The sequence below is a fragment of the Phasianus colchicus genome, chromosome 15, assembly GCF_987193195.1.
Source record: "Phasianus colchicus chromosome 15, bPhaCol1.hap1.1, whole genome shotgun sequence".
Taxonomy (NCBI): domain Eukaryota; kingdom Metazoa; phylum Chordata; class Aves; order Galliformes; family Phasianidae; genus Phasianus; species Phasianus colchicus.
Window position 1 is genome coordinate 17,481,365 of NC_143450.1, and position 14,301 is coordinate 17,495,665.

Below are 14,301 nucleotides of genomic sequence, written 5' to 3' on the forward strand. Positions count from 1 at the left end.
TGCCCAGTGTGGGTGCCCAGGGCAGCCTGAGCTGGGGGGCAGCCAGAGTGGGGCTTTGGGGTCCCTTCCAACCCAAGCATTCTGGGATTCTGTAGGTCTATGATCTTCACAGTCCCTTCCAACCCAACCATTCTATGAATGTTGTTACCCTGGATAACATACATCTGCGTTGCAGCACAGATCCCCACATTTGGAACCAGGCTGCAGACTCATCAACAATTTATCTCCTATCCCAAACCTCTTCCTCCCCTGGACTTCTTAGCTCTATCCCCACTAACAGTGCAGTCTCACAGCTGAGCCCCAGACCTGCAGAGACCCCGGGGACAGGCACAGAGCACGAGGTGCCCTTGCAGCTGGCAGCCCCACTGTCCCCAGCCCCATCACAGGGGCAGGCAGGGAGCAGAGCAGTGCCTGCAGTGTGCTGTGAACAGCAGGAAGCCTATTTCTGTTGCAGGCAGGAAGCCGCTGCATTTCCACCAAGCAGCACAAAGAGCAGCACGTGCTTGGAGTGCTCATGGCCATAGGTCAGACCTGGCTCCTGTTCTCAGCCCCTCAGTCCTATTGGAAGTCACTCAATATGACCCTACTCCCAGCAGAACGTTTTGCAAACTGTTTTGGGTGCTGCGTGTGAGGTTGGATGCACATGGAGCACGCTGACAGGTCTGGAGACCCGTTTTAACACCAACATACTTACATTCCAAGCAAATAAGTTAAATAACACATGCTGTTACCTTCCTAGGAAGAAACAAATGGCTCACAGCCCCAGCACCGCACTGCTGCCAGGAGCTAACCAGGGCATCACCTCCCAGCCTTCTCTTTCCTCTCACCAGGCTGTGACTGCTCTGCCCTGCTGGGACCACATGCAGCTCCGACAGCAAATTAACAGTAAATGCTGGAGGGACAAACTGAGTGCCCTGCATGCCAGCTTACCTCGTCTTGTTCCTGCACAGTGCTCCTTGGGAACCAACGTGGCTGGGGGCTGGACCAGTACCACCCCCATTTTTATTTTTAAAAGATATATCTTCTTTAAATAAACCTGTTTGCCCCCTTCTTGCTCCATTGTTATAACTGGGCAGCTGAGAGAGCATTATATTGCATGCCCCTTCTCTGCACTGCTTCTGGCTTCACCAATGTCAATTAACCTGCAGCTAGATAAGAATTCTGCCTTCAGGGGAAAAGAGCTTTCTCAGCGATTCAGCACAAGCAGAACTCTGTCTTGGAGCCCTGCTTCACATGGAGCCCTAATGAATTCTCTGTGCTTCTTCATTCTGCTTTGTTTTGCTTTTCACAGCTCTACCTCTAAAAATAAACAGCGCTTCACAAAAAGAGGACCTAAACCCACAGAGCAGAGCAGGATGGGGCACTGAGCCTGCAGGACATCACAGCCGTGCCAAGGCTGTCCCTGCTTCTCTCTGCTGGGGAGCAGTACGGCAATTTTCAGCTCCCTTCCTGCATCCAGCAGCTAAGTGCTCCCATGGCTGTGTGCCCTGTAGGGCTCCAGGCCTTTAGAGAACAGCCCAGAACCGAGGAGCCCACCTGCAGCCAGCAGGGCTTCCCCTGGCACAGGTGGTCCCTTCTCTCCTGCACTTCACACAAAGCCCGAAGGGTAAAATTTGGGTTCCAAAACCCTTTTTTCCTTATCTCGTGAAACACTGCAGTCTGAGAACTTGCCCCCTCCCAGAGGCAAAGGGGACACTCGAGTTTGGTCACTTACTTTTTCCTGTCTTTGTCCTTCTTCAGCGGCTGCTGTGAGGTAGCCTGCAAGGATTGGGACTGCAAGGTTTCCACCGCTACTTTCCGCCTGTTGAAGGCATTCATCTCTTCCTCCAGCTCTCTCCTCTTCTCCTCCACCTTCCTTTTCTCTTCCTGGTGTATCCTTTTCAGGTGCTCAAACTTCTCATGCAGCTGCAGGAGACAGGCACTGTGAGCACTGCACCAGGCACAACCACCAGCCCCATAGCCCCCCATCCTCTGAACCCACCACGTATCTCAGTTCAGGGACCGAGGGCACAGTGGGATCCCACATTCCTGATCTTTGAGGCCCTTTTCAACCAGGCCATTCTATGATATGATATGATTCTTCACTCTTGGAAGATGGCCCATCTGTTTCCCCTTGTAGCACAGCAGCTGCCCATGGCCTCCCACCACTGATCCCTGGGACTGTGCACCTCCAACCCAATGCTCACCAAACCATTCTGCACTGCCCTCTGCTCACCAAGCAGCAGCCTTGCCTCCTACACACGGCACAGGGAGGTCAAGACTTCTGTTTTTGAAACACCTAAACCAGTGATGCTGCTCTGAAAACACTACCGTGCCCCCTCCCTGGAGCAGGGGAAGGTGTGTGTGTGCGTGTGTGTGTGTGTGCTGCTTTGGCTGGCAAGGTCTACTAAGCATCTGCTCATGCATTCCAGGATTTGTGTGCTGCCGAGAGCAGATCCTATGGCTGACTGTATTTTCAGCTCCTCTCAGGGGTTTCTGGCACACTCACCTCTCTTTCCTTCTCCTTCAGCTCTGCCTCCGTCTCCTTGACTTTGTTAACAAACATTTGTCTCATTTCTTCCTCTTTCTTCTGGAGCTCACCCAAGAATTCTTTTCTTTTGGTCTCGTATGTTTCTTGCAGGCTGGGTGAGAAAGCAAATGGAGTCTAGACTTTCTGAACAACAGTGAGTTAGGGATGGGGAAAAGGCATGCCTGCCTGCTTCATTAAGGACAAAGAAGCAGGGAAGGGAACAGTATCAAAAACAAGTTCAAATGCAAGGCTCATATCTTCCAGCCCAATGACAGATATCATCCACAAACCTCTGCTTTTCTTTGGGGTGCTGGTGCCCTACCGCGATGGTAGATGTGAAGGCCCTCACCTGAAGGGCTGGCTGTCTGGGTCCGTGTCCTTGAAGCCCATCTCCTCCAGTTTGCACCTCCGGTACAGCTCGTAGTGGCGGGTGTGGGTCTGCTCCCGAAGATCCTCCATGTTGACTCGGATCAGCATTTCTCGCAGTTTCACAAAGTCACAGTGACTTTCATTCTCAACTGATTGAAAACGAGTGAGAAGTCAGCAAAATGCACGCGAGAGGGAGGAGTAGTAATGCACGTTCAGCCCAACTCCAGAGATTCCCATCCCATGGATGTCTAGCTGCCATCCCCCATGGGATAACCAAGCTCTTTGGATGCAGTGATTCATTTTGACCATGCCAGAGCAGGTGTGAGTCCAAGCATTGCTCAGACAACTTATTGCAGATGCTGGTAGTAATGGGAATTCAAAGGCAAGATTGGCCAACCCACACAAGGCTGCATGGGACACATCCACACCATGCAGCACAGCACGCCTTCCTGCACACACTGGGAAGGGCAGAGCTGCAGGGGGCATGCATCTGCCCATGCAGGTGGCAGCTTACCTTGCACCACTCCCCACGGGTACTGCCGAGCTCTCACCAGCTTGTTCCCCACCTTCACCTCCTCTGTGCTGCCAACCACAGCAAAGGGCAGATGAGCCTGAAACAGAAGTGACAGCAGAGACTCAGGGCAATGGAGCTGTGAGGAGTTTGGAGCACGCATCCTATAGGGAGCAGCTGAGGGAATTGGAATGGTTCAGTCTGGAGAAGGGGCAGCTCAGGGGAGACCTCATCACTCCCTACAACCCCTGAAAGGAGATGGTAGCAATAGGAGGTTGGCCTCTGTTCCTGGATAACAGCAATAGGATAAGAGGGGATGGCCCCAAGCTGCACATGGGAAAGCTCAGGTTGGATACTGAGAATAATTTCTTCTCCAAAGAGCGGTCAGCACTGGCACAGCTGCACAGAGAGCGGGGAATCACCGACCTGGGGGTGTTTAGAACTGTGGGGATGTGACACTGGGGGATGTGGTCAGTGGGCACAGTGGGACTGGCAGGGGTTGGGGATCTGAGAAGTCTTTTCCAGCCTCAGTGATTCCAGGGCCCGGTCCGTGGGCCAACCTTGCAGAGGTCAGCCTGACCTCCAGGTTGCCTTCATCCCAACCCAGGGTCTATCCAAAAACCTTTCCTCCGAAGCCCTCCACCCTCCAACGCTCAGAGCAGTTTCCCCTCTGCCATAGCACAGCAGAGCAGCTTACTAGCAATGCTGGCTGGACTGAACTTAATGAGGAAATATTATGGGAACTCCACGATCACTGCTGATCTGCCTCTCTCCATTTGTCAGGTTGCTCCCCCAGCTGCCATCTCTCTGTTTGCCAAGAGCAGGGAGCTCCCTGCCTCGCAGAAAGCACAAGCAAAGACATCCACACACAGGCCGTGTCCCTTCCAGTGCCCACACACAACTGCTGTGCCACGTGCAGGATGCAACACGTGCTCTCTGAGGCTGCAAAGCACCAAAGGTTGCAAGGGATGGGGCACTGTCCTCAAGGCAACAAGCACAGCCCTGCAGGGAGCCAGGCACACTGCTCTGTGGTACACCCACGGGGCTCAGGGCTGCAGCACATTCATCCCTCCCACATGTTTTATTTAGGAAACAAACAAACAAACATGAAAACACGTCAGCTGTCTCTATTCCACAAAAGGTAAACTCTGAACCGGGAGTAAAGCCAAACTCCAAAACTTGAAATTGTTTTTCCATATTCTTTCACCACATCTGAGTTTGATCTTTGAGTTTAAAATAAGACAAAATGGAGTCTAACAGTTTTTCTTCTTCAAATTGGGTTCTCTCTGCTTAGTGCCCTTAAGTGGAAGGATAACGTAGATCTTAACTGTCAACTCCTTATTCGAAGTTCCTCCCTCCTCAAATGATAAGCAGCCTAAAAACAGATAAAATGAATTTTGAAGGAAGTATTTTTCAGAAATCCAATAAATCCAATTCTAGAGCTGAGATGAGCGTCTCCAGAGAGCCCACAGAGATTAAATAAGAGCCACATTTTAATTAATTCTGTATGCGACAGCCTCAGGCATCTGTCAGATCCACAGCTCGACTTTGAAATAGATTTAGCATCTGGACAATCCCAAGGAAACTTGCCTTTCAGACGAGTTTTTGCACAGCAGTTCAATTTGTCACAACTTCTGGAAGCCCTGCAATCGGCAGCGTTACTCACATTCATCACTGAGTTGATCTCAGCCACTGCTTCGTCATCTGTGGGGAACTGATAGATCTGCACACCGTTGCTGACCAGCTCGCTCATAATCTTTATCTTAAACTTGTGCAACTCGCTCTTGGAGATGGTGTCTGCTTTGGCAATGATCGGGATAATGTTCACCTGAAGCAGAAGGAAGGACAAAGCAGAGGTGAGCAGCAGAGCTGGGCAGTGGGGGGAGCTGAGGTTGTGCCTGCGAGATGCAGCAGCACTGAACACCAGAGGGAAGAGTTTTCCACAACTCATTTGCCTACACGCCTTGCAGACAAACGGCAATAAATGCACCCAACGAGCAGATCAAAGCCTCTGCTCCTGTCTGTGCGTTTTGTTACACGCTTCAGCAGAGACAGAGCCATTATCACTGCCATATCTGCAGCTGTCACCCCGTCAGTGCTGGCTGTGCTGAACAGCTGCTTTGGAAGACAAGTGCAAAGATGAAATGTTGCAACAAGACGGTGTGAAACCTTCCTGTGCTTAAGCAGAACGAGCAAGAAGTCTGCAGATGCTTTCCAGCAGCGGCAGGAGCGCTCACAGGGCCTCTATGAGCACTGCTGAGCCCACAAGAGCCACGCACAGCACTGCAAACCCTGCCCGAACAGCACCACGAGCCTGCCTGAATGGCAGCCAGACTCAGAGCAGCACAACTCAGGAATGCAGAGAAATGAAATGAGAAGAGAGATTTGCCATTTAACGTTTCCCCACAGCCAACGCTCTGTGTCCTGCAGAAATCCACAGCAGCCATCTGTTCTCCAGTGAGTGCCCACTAAAATAAATGGCTTTGCTTTCCAGCTTCAGTTCTCTCTGCAGCTCAGTGCTCTTCCTAACATCTTTCCTCCCCGCTCTGGTTTAGCTCTCACTAAACGTTTTTACTTGTTCCAAAAGAAAATCTCCTTAACTTGTTGGCTGCCCCCAAACTATTTCCTGCCCACATCACGCCTGCAGCTGGGCAGGAGGAGACCCACATTCTCCCTTGGGCACAGTTTCAGGATGCCCTGGAGTCCGCAGCTGTGTTAACAGTTCAGATACCTGCCTGGCAACAGGGCACAAGAAGATGAAATCCTTACTTCTCCCCAGCTACTGCTCTGGCCTCATTTACCAATGACCTGAAAAGCACAGAGAATGAGGTCTGCTGGCCTCACTGCACTCCTCAGCAGGAAGATGTCCCCATTACAAAGGTGAAGGGGCCATGCCCACAGCTGGTGCCTCACTGACCTGCTACCACATCCCACACAGCAGGCTCAGCTCAGGGCTCATCAGCTCCCATGCAGGAGCAGAAAGACACTGCCACATGCAGGGCTTTGTGCTCTGCAGTGTTTCCAGCCTGGCATGCTGACAAATGAGCACCACAGGTGATTTTAGTCTGTTCTCAGCTGCCCTAACTCATTGTCCCCTCTCCTCCCACAAGGCACCAGCTCAGCCCTGCGTGCAGCTCACTGCGTCCTTCCCAGCAGCAGGCACAACTCAGAAAAGCTGTAACCCAAGGATGGATCAAGTCCCTTCTAACCCAGCTCCAAAAAGGGAATTCCATCACTGGGTTCAAAACCCAAAATGGCTCTGCAAGCTGCTGCATTTTCAGTAATCAATAGCCAACACCAACGCAAATGCCAACAATTAATTAACAGCAAAAGAACCTCAGTAGGCTCTGATTTTTTCAGCTACATTTGTCCTGGATCATTCCATCTCTTCCTGACACAAATATGTGCAGCTGCCCTTCAGTAAGAAGAGGACCAGCAGGAACCTACCAGGACTACACCCACACTGACTACACCACCTCCTTCCAGCTCAACTCCACTTCCCCAGGGCTGTTGAGACTTCCAGGGCATTGGAGCGTTTGTCTTCTTCCCTCATGAGTTCATTAATTTTATATGTAAGCATAAAATTACTGGGTTTTGATTTCATGCACATCTAGGGAGGTCACAAGCTGGATCACCTTGGGTTGCAGGCAAAACCCCCAGAGCAACATCCTCATATCTCCTGGTGGAAGGATGCTATCCTCCATTTAAAAATCTGATATCAAAATCAATAAGTTAATTATTGGAATGTCAGCCAGCTGAATCAGACAGGCATGCAGTGGCTGCATGAAAACCAGTGCAGGTGCTCACAGTCTTTGCTGCAGATGGAATCTTTGAGCAGAGGAAGCGCGTTTCAGATGAGACAGTGACCTCACAGGCACACATCACCTCCTTCTCATGTCTCTCTGACCACAGAGCCATTCTTCATCTCCAAAAATAAAACTTTCAAGAATGTAACCAAATAAGAACGATGAGAGAAAATATTTTTTCCCTAATATAGCATGACTATATGCATTTTTACTCTGTGAAATACAAAATACAACTGGGTTTTTTCCCCCCCATCTCCAAAGTGTTCCCAAATGCAAGTCTCAACTAAATCAACAGCCAAATCCTGCCCTGGAAACCAAGCAGTAGATGCACAAAGTGGCCTGGAGCATCATTGCTGGCTGGTGACCCACCCAAGACATGTCAGCTCACGAAGGGCAATTAGCCACAGCTCATAACAACATACACAGATGGAAACCATCCAGGGACATCCAAACATGCAGCTGAGGGGTGCCCAGGGCAGCACACTGTTATGCCATCACTTTTCAGGGTTAGGCTGTATTTGGAAAATACATAAGGAAGCCAATCCCTGCCAGGGTGTACCTGCTTCCTATGTAGCGACCAGCCAGCTACGCTCCATCTACCTCAAACCATGCTGAAGATACTTCCAGTTCTCTGGATGTAATTAAATACCCCAGACAACAGCTGGCCATGAGCTCAGCCAATCGAATACTGTATTACAGTACAATGGAAGATTCTGTTTACAGAACAGCTTTGCCCAGAAGGGATTTTGTAAGCTCGAAGCAAGATGCATTGCTGAAATCATGACAGATTCAGCAGCCTGCCCAACACCTGCTGCCATGCCACTGGTGTGCTAGAGCAAAGGTGTAACCGAAACAGGGTCCTGTGCAGGGTCCTCGTTAAACCTTGTTAATCTCAAAAGGTGAGCCAGCAGACCATGCTGCACAGCAGTGCCTCTGCTGTACCTTTTGCCTCTATGTGCCTCATTCTTCCACTGTAAAACAAAGGCCACAGTCGTGCAAAGCTCCCCAGGAAAGCAGGTTCGGGTTGCTCACACCACTGTGGATGTGAGTCAGCGTGCCTCACCTCTCTGCTCCAACAGAGTAAGCACTGCTGTTACTGCTCTGGAGCAGAAACAAAGCTGTCTGGGGTTTGCTTACACCCAGCTCCACCCTGCACATGTGCTGGCCTCTAAGAACAAACAGTTCAGGTGCACTGGCAAGGGGCACAGCACTGTCAGTGCTTTAGGGAACGTCTGGAACACATCTCAAAGCCCCAGGATGACACCGATGGATTAATGCAACACACAGCCCTGACATGCACAAAACACCAGTGGGCTCTATTTGCTTATTGTTATCTTGTATGCACCTGTGCAAGGCCAACACGCCATGAAATTCAAGAAATTCTTACCATGGTAAGAGGGAGATGAGAGCAAATGAATAACATGACTTCAGAGATGACCATTTAAGTGGAACTTTAGGAATATAAAAAGCTTGTGTGCACACAAAGTTCCCATCTTTGCACAAGCACAAAGGATTTATTTTGGTAGTATGCAAGGACCACATTAAAAGCAGCCACAGGGAGATGTGAAAAGGAGGGAATGCAGAACCAAAGGCAGAAAAAGGCTTTGTGGGACCACCAGCACCAAGGGGAATTGTGCAACAGCTTTCTTCCAAACATATTTCTGGTAACATGTCATGCTGGCACCACACCAAGAGACAGAGTTTATTAAGGGAAAGTTTTCAGATTCTTGATGAAGTCAGTGCAGCAGCCCCCATGGTTACCAGCAGGCCCCTGCAATGGGAAGTCAGTGCCTACTGTGGAGCAGGGCCAAGGAAAAGTAGGGCAGCTGCCCCGGGTGGTGAGGACGAGCAGCAGGGACTGCCAGGGGAGCTGTGCCCACCAGGAAAGTCCAATAGCGCTGCATGTAGCCAGAGAAGAGCATGTTCCCTACATACAATTCAGGACAACCCCAGGTTACTGCAGGGTCCCAGTTGCCTCATCTGCCCTCTGCATAAGTGGATTAGCATCTGCCATCAGAGAGGAGCCACCTCGCTGCTTAATGACTGCTCTTAAAGGCAGGAAATTCTTGCAAAAATAGGAAGAGATGCTGCTGTCATTAGTGACCCTTGAAGTGTCCCTGCAGCTCCCTAGAAGCCAGTTAGAACAATCAAAAGTGTGCCAGAAAATTCCTTTGAGCTGCAAGAATATCACTGGTTGGCTGGTTAACTCACTGTCCCCTAAGGCAGCAATAGCCTTGTGTGCACACAAACAGCCCCCAGCTGGACCCCCTCTTGACCCACTTCTAGATTTCCTATGATCTTGAGAGTTTCTTACCATATTTACACTGTCATAAGGCACTGTGAACTCTTATGCAGACTGCCCAGCTCTGCCAGCAGTGAAGCTCATGCACACCATTGGGCACAGACAGTGCTTCTCTTCAGCCCTCGCCTCCTGTGCACCAGCCCCTCTCTTGGGAAGTTCACTACTCGGTTGCACTCAGTCCCTCTCCCTGCTGGCCAGGGCAGCAGAGGGGGCTCTGCCACAGGAACTGCAGGATCTCAAATGATCCTCACCTGCACTCTTAAAGAAGAGCTGACAGAGCTGCAGTTGATGGCTGTCATAAAAATGAACAAATCTGGATCAGACTATTATAGTGATGAACTCTCCATGCCCCACACTGCTTGCTGTCTTGTCACCTGCTGTTTTTCAGGAAAGCAGCACAAGACCTCATCAACCACCAAGGCAGACCAAGTTCTACCCAAGTCCTAAACAGTGCTCAGCTAATGTGCAGAAGTGTCCAGCGCTGGTACACAGAAGGCACAGAGCCTTCCTCATGACAACATTAGCACAAGTTTCACCCCTTCCAGAAGGGGACACCACAGTCTCCAACCTTTTACCTTGCTGTCCAGCTTTTTCATTGTCACCAGGTCCAAGGACTTGAGGGAGTGCCCAGTGGGGGTGATGAAGTACAGGCAGACGTGGATCCTCGTGTCATGATAGTTGAACAGAGAACGGCGGATTTTCAGCTCTTCTTGCAAATAATTTTCAAACTGCGTATCAATGTACTCAACTATCGGCCTGTAACTAAAACCATACCATTAGCAACCCAAGACTGGAGATCAAAATTGCACAGCTTGAAGGCTTAAGGTATTCTCCTAGACATACCACGATACTGATTAAGACTGAAGTAATTTATCCTTACAACGGGAAAAGTGTGGCCTTTACACACAGACCTTTTAATCCAAAGGTTTCTGGAACATCCTGAGGCTGCACTGCAGAGCCTAATGACAGTGGAGCATGGAAGATAACCACCTCCACAGATCACACCGCAGAGATTGCGGGGCTGAGCCATCTGGCTGCAGCAACACCAGATGACAAGGAGAGACCTTGGAGTTGCAGAAAGCCTCTACCTAGGGCTTGAACAAGATGTAATTAAATGAGACAGGCCCAGAGACACCAATCATGGCCAGAGCAGCTAATTCCCAACCCCGTGCTGAGGACAGCTTGTTCATTGCTCGCATTCCTCGGGAAAGACCTTGTGTGACCTCCCCCATTCTCTCTTTGGCTCCTTGCCCAGCTCCCCCTGCATCCAGCCCCCAAAACCAGAGGCACTGCAGGGAGCTTCTGCATTCACAGAAACGTGGGCAGCACCCCTGCAGTAGTATAAGCAGGATTATGGGCAGTTTGTGTCAAAACGTCAGAGAGGAGCCTGTAAGCGCCGAGCGGATGGCACGAGACCTGCCTTTCGTCTTTATTTATCTGATCCCCGAATCCAACCGCGTCCACGATGGTCAGTTTCAGGTGGACATTGCTCTCCTGCAGGTCATAGGTCCGTGGCCGCAAGCGAACCGCGCTCTCGTAGTGGCTGGCTTCTTCGGTCTCAAACGTGGTATTGAAGAGTGTATTCATCAGTGTGGATTTCCCAATGCCGGTCTCACCTAGGAACGAGAAGTCATCAGTTCACCGCAGCATGAATTTATCACTTCAAAGGGTATTAATTACAGAGCAGAACTAAATTATAATGTGAAAGGTTGCTACAAATCGTTTGCGGCCAGATATAATTGTCACAAAGGTAACAGCATCCTTGAAGGCTTCCTGTGCGCATGCAGCTCATCCTCCCAGCAGGGGACATTCAGCAAATAGAATATAGCAAATTCAGCAAATATAGAATGCATTTTTCCCGCTCCATCAATGCTGACTTTTCTTGGGACCTGTACCAGAGAAGCTGAGAAGAAGAGTTTTAGTACAATGTGTTTGAGTTTTCAACTGAGTAAAACTCAGCTGTTCCTATTGGCAAGAATGATCTGGGTCAGGTGCTGCCAATCCCAAACACAGCAACAGCCCAGGGCACTCAGTGCAGCAATGGGAGCTGCTGTACTGCAGAAGGGATGGGCAAGTCTGACAAAGAGGTTTCCTCTCACTCCTTTCTGTGGGATTTCTAACCCCAGCAGGCTTTTTAACTGCTTTCTCTCCTTGCTCTGTCTCACCACTGGAGTCTCTTGAGGACTTGTCCCATTTAGAGAGATATATGAAAGCAAATCAGGGTGCCTGCTTCAGCGCAGAGAAACAGGCAAACAGCTCTGATCTGCTAGGACCACTTGCTATCGGACTGAAAATCTCCTTTCACAGCAGAAAAAATTGAGATGGAAGTTTTGTGATTTCACTGTGCAGCTGAACTTTGGTCTGGATGCCTTACAGCAGCCTGTCCCTCTTCCACACCCCTACTGCTGGGGTCCCACGTGTACAGTCAGTGTGTCAAAGGACTAAAGCCCATTCTGCTGTAACCTTTTCTCCCTCCATCCAAGCAGCAGCTGCACCAAAACCAGCTCTGCAGCTCTCCCCTCTGAAGGCACAGCTCTGCCTTTAGCTGGCAGTGCTGGGGCTGTGCCACTGCCTGCTCACTATTGTGCCAGGGGAAATCTGGGCCCCGTCAGATGATAAAGTTCAGAGACAATGTGGATTGGATCACCCAGGGAAAAGCATTGCTGCGCATTCAAACCAGAAGGCAGAGGCGCGTGTGCATACTGATTTTATCACACAGCCTGCAAGCCCCAGGCAGAAAAACAGCCTTTTTTGGTGGGAAGCTAGCTAAAGAAACACATCAGGGAGCAGCAGGTGGAAGTCTTCTTCATTTTGAGCACAAAGGAAGCTCCACACGAGCGCTCAGTGAGATGTGCTTGGTACATTCAGGCTGTCCAGCACAGCACCATTCTGCACAGACGTGTCACAGACAGCACATCTCTGCTTGGTGACACCTGTGCAACAAACAGCATCAGCTGAACTGGAGGAAATAACAACACAGGTATGAGAGTCCATGCATGCAGATAACCTGTACATAACTACAGCTGTCTGGTGGAGCAGGAGGTGCTGCTGTGCTCGGAAGAGCTCCAGCTGCACAAGGAGCTCTTGCAACCCAGCCCAGAGATGGTGCCTGCAGCTCAGCTGGTTTCACCTCAGATGACATCAGATTACTGGAGTTTCTCCTTATAGCTTCTTTCAAGGCTGCTCTATTGCCCCGTGATTCTTTATGCCAGCCCAGCCAAGGAGTTGAACAAAGAACCGAGTTTAGCAGAAAACACAGTGAAAACAATACAAAAAATGCTGCACGAGCACCTGCAACACAAAAGCCAAAGCACGACAGTGTTATCAGAGGCCATGTTCCACGGTGAATTTTCACTATACACTTCAACAGAGCATGGTGCTGGAAGACCAAAGTAGGGTGTCTTCATCTTTTGAACAGCAGAAACATTTCTGCTGAGTTGAACCTCTGAGATGCACAGGGGGAGTGCTTTTGGAGGCAAACGGGGATGACTGAGAAACTCAGCAGGAATGGAGAAGTTCTTGAAGGACAAGTAGAGGCCAGATGAGCAGAAGTTTCTCATCTGTAAGCCCCATCTCCAGCAGCCATTGAAGGATACCTGGAATGCATGACAAACCCAGCTCCAGCCCAGAGTATTTGGCTCATGGCTGTCTGTGAACCAGAGGGCTTTGAAGGGCTGCTCCAGGTAAATGTATGAGACTGATCTTTTCCAGACTGACCCACAAGGAGCCCTATTTAAACTTCTCATTCACAAAACACAGCTCTATTGGCCTGGAGAGCACAGACAAGTTCCCAAGGGAACAGCCCTACTTGCTCTGCAGGCAGTCTATCAGGCTGCACCTTCAGCACACACAGCCACTACTTCTACTCCCTCTCCCTGGGCTCCTAGGGAGGCTCTCATCATTGCAAGCAGTTCATTTCTAGCACTTTAGCCAGCATGACCTGATAAATCACAAAAATACCAAAACTAAAAAAACAAGAGCACAATGAGGTTGTTTTTAAGTCTTGCACCTGCTCACAGTCCTCAAGATATACACTTTACAATCGACAAAAACCGTTCCCCCCATCCCTTTTCTAGCTCAGAGGTGGTCACATTTCTGAGATTTGATTCACTCAACCCCAAGCAGGAGGGTGAGGAAGATGGGTGCTGTCTTGTGGGGAGGGATGGATATTTTTTGGTTGCTCTTTTTGTGGGAAATGGGCTGGTCTTCTTTCAAAGCCAGGCATCTCTGACGTGCTCAAGGTCACAGCTGGGGCTGTTTCCCAGCAGGACACACAGCAGAACACACAGGGAAACACAGTCCCAACCCCACCACCGCCCGTTCCACCCCCATCAGCTTGCAGGACCGTGCTCACCCACACAGAGGATGTTGAAGCTGAAGCCCTGCGTGACAGACTTGCTGACCAGCTGATCCGGGAGGCTGTCAAAGCCAACATGGCCCCCAAGGGAAAGGTTCCTCTTCTCTTCGTTCTGGGAGGGAGAAAACAGACAGATGAGCAGAGCTGCAGAGAAGCAGTAGGTCAGAAAGCCAACCAAGAGCTGCCTCCTGGGGCACTGCAGAGCTGCTGCTCAGAGCCCAGCACTGCCACAACACTTTGGGTTTGGTGTGCCTCATCTCAAACCCTCTGACAGCCAACAACAGAAAAAAGACAGACAGACATCGGTCCTAATGGAGAACTGCCTCAGAGAGAACTAAGCTATGGGCTACAAAGCAAGGAAACTCTAACATGAATTCCAACTGCATGCAGCTGGGAGAGGTTAACGAAGGAAAACCCATTATGTACATTTTATCCCTCATTTTTCCT

General features: G+C 50.1%; 1 protein-coding gene across 3 annotated transcripts in view; it reads right to left on the reverse strand.

Moving 5' to 3' along the window:
* Positions 1-14,301, reverse strand: part of SEPTIN8 (septin 8) — a 32,005-nt gene that overhangs the window by 4,250 nt on the left and 13,454 nt on the right. For 2 of the 3 annotated variants that reach the window (XM_090151113.1, XM_031598470.2), the window contains exons 2-9: positions 13,852-13,966; positions 10,918-11,113; positions 10,073-10,259; positions 5,056-5,217; positions 3,393-3,489; positions 2,859-3,027; positions 2,489-2,621; positions 1,715-1,905 (exon numbers count right to left, since the gene is read on the reverse strand). In XM_090151113.1, the coding sequence (XP_090007239.1) occupies positions 1,715-1,905; positions 2,489-2,621; positions 2,859-3,027; positions 3,393-3,489; positions 5,056-5,217; positions 10,073-10,259; positions 10,918-11,113; positions 13,852-13,966 (1,250 nt within the window). Of the gene's footprint in view, positions 1-1,710; positions 1,906-2,488; positions 2,622-2,858; positions 3,028-3,392; positions 3,490-5,055; positions 5,218-10,072; positions 10,260-10,917; positions 11,114-13,851; positions 13,967-14,301 lie in introns of those variants that run through there. The other variant, XM_090151114.1, reaches the window with a different exon arrangement.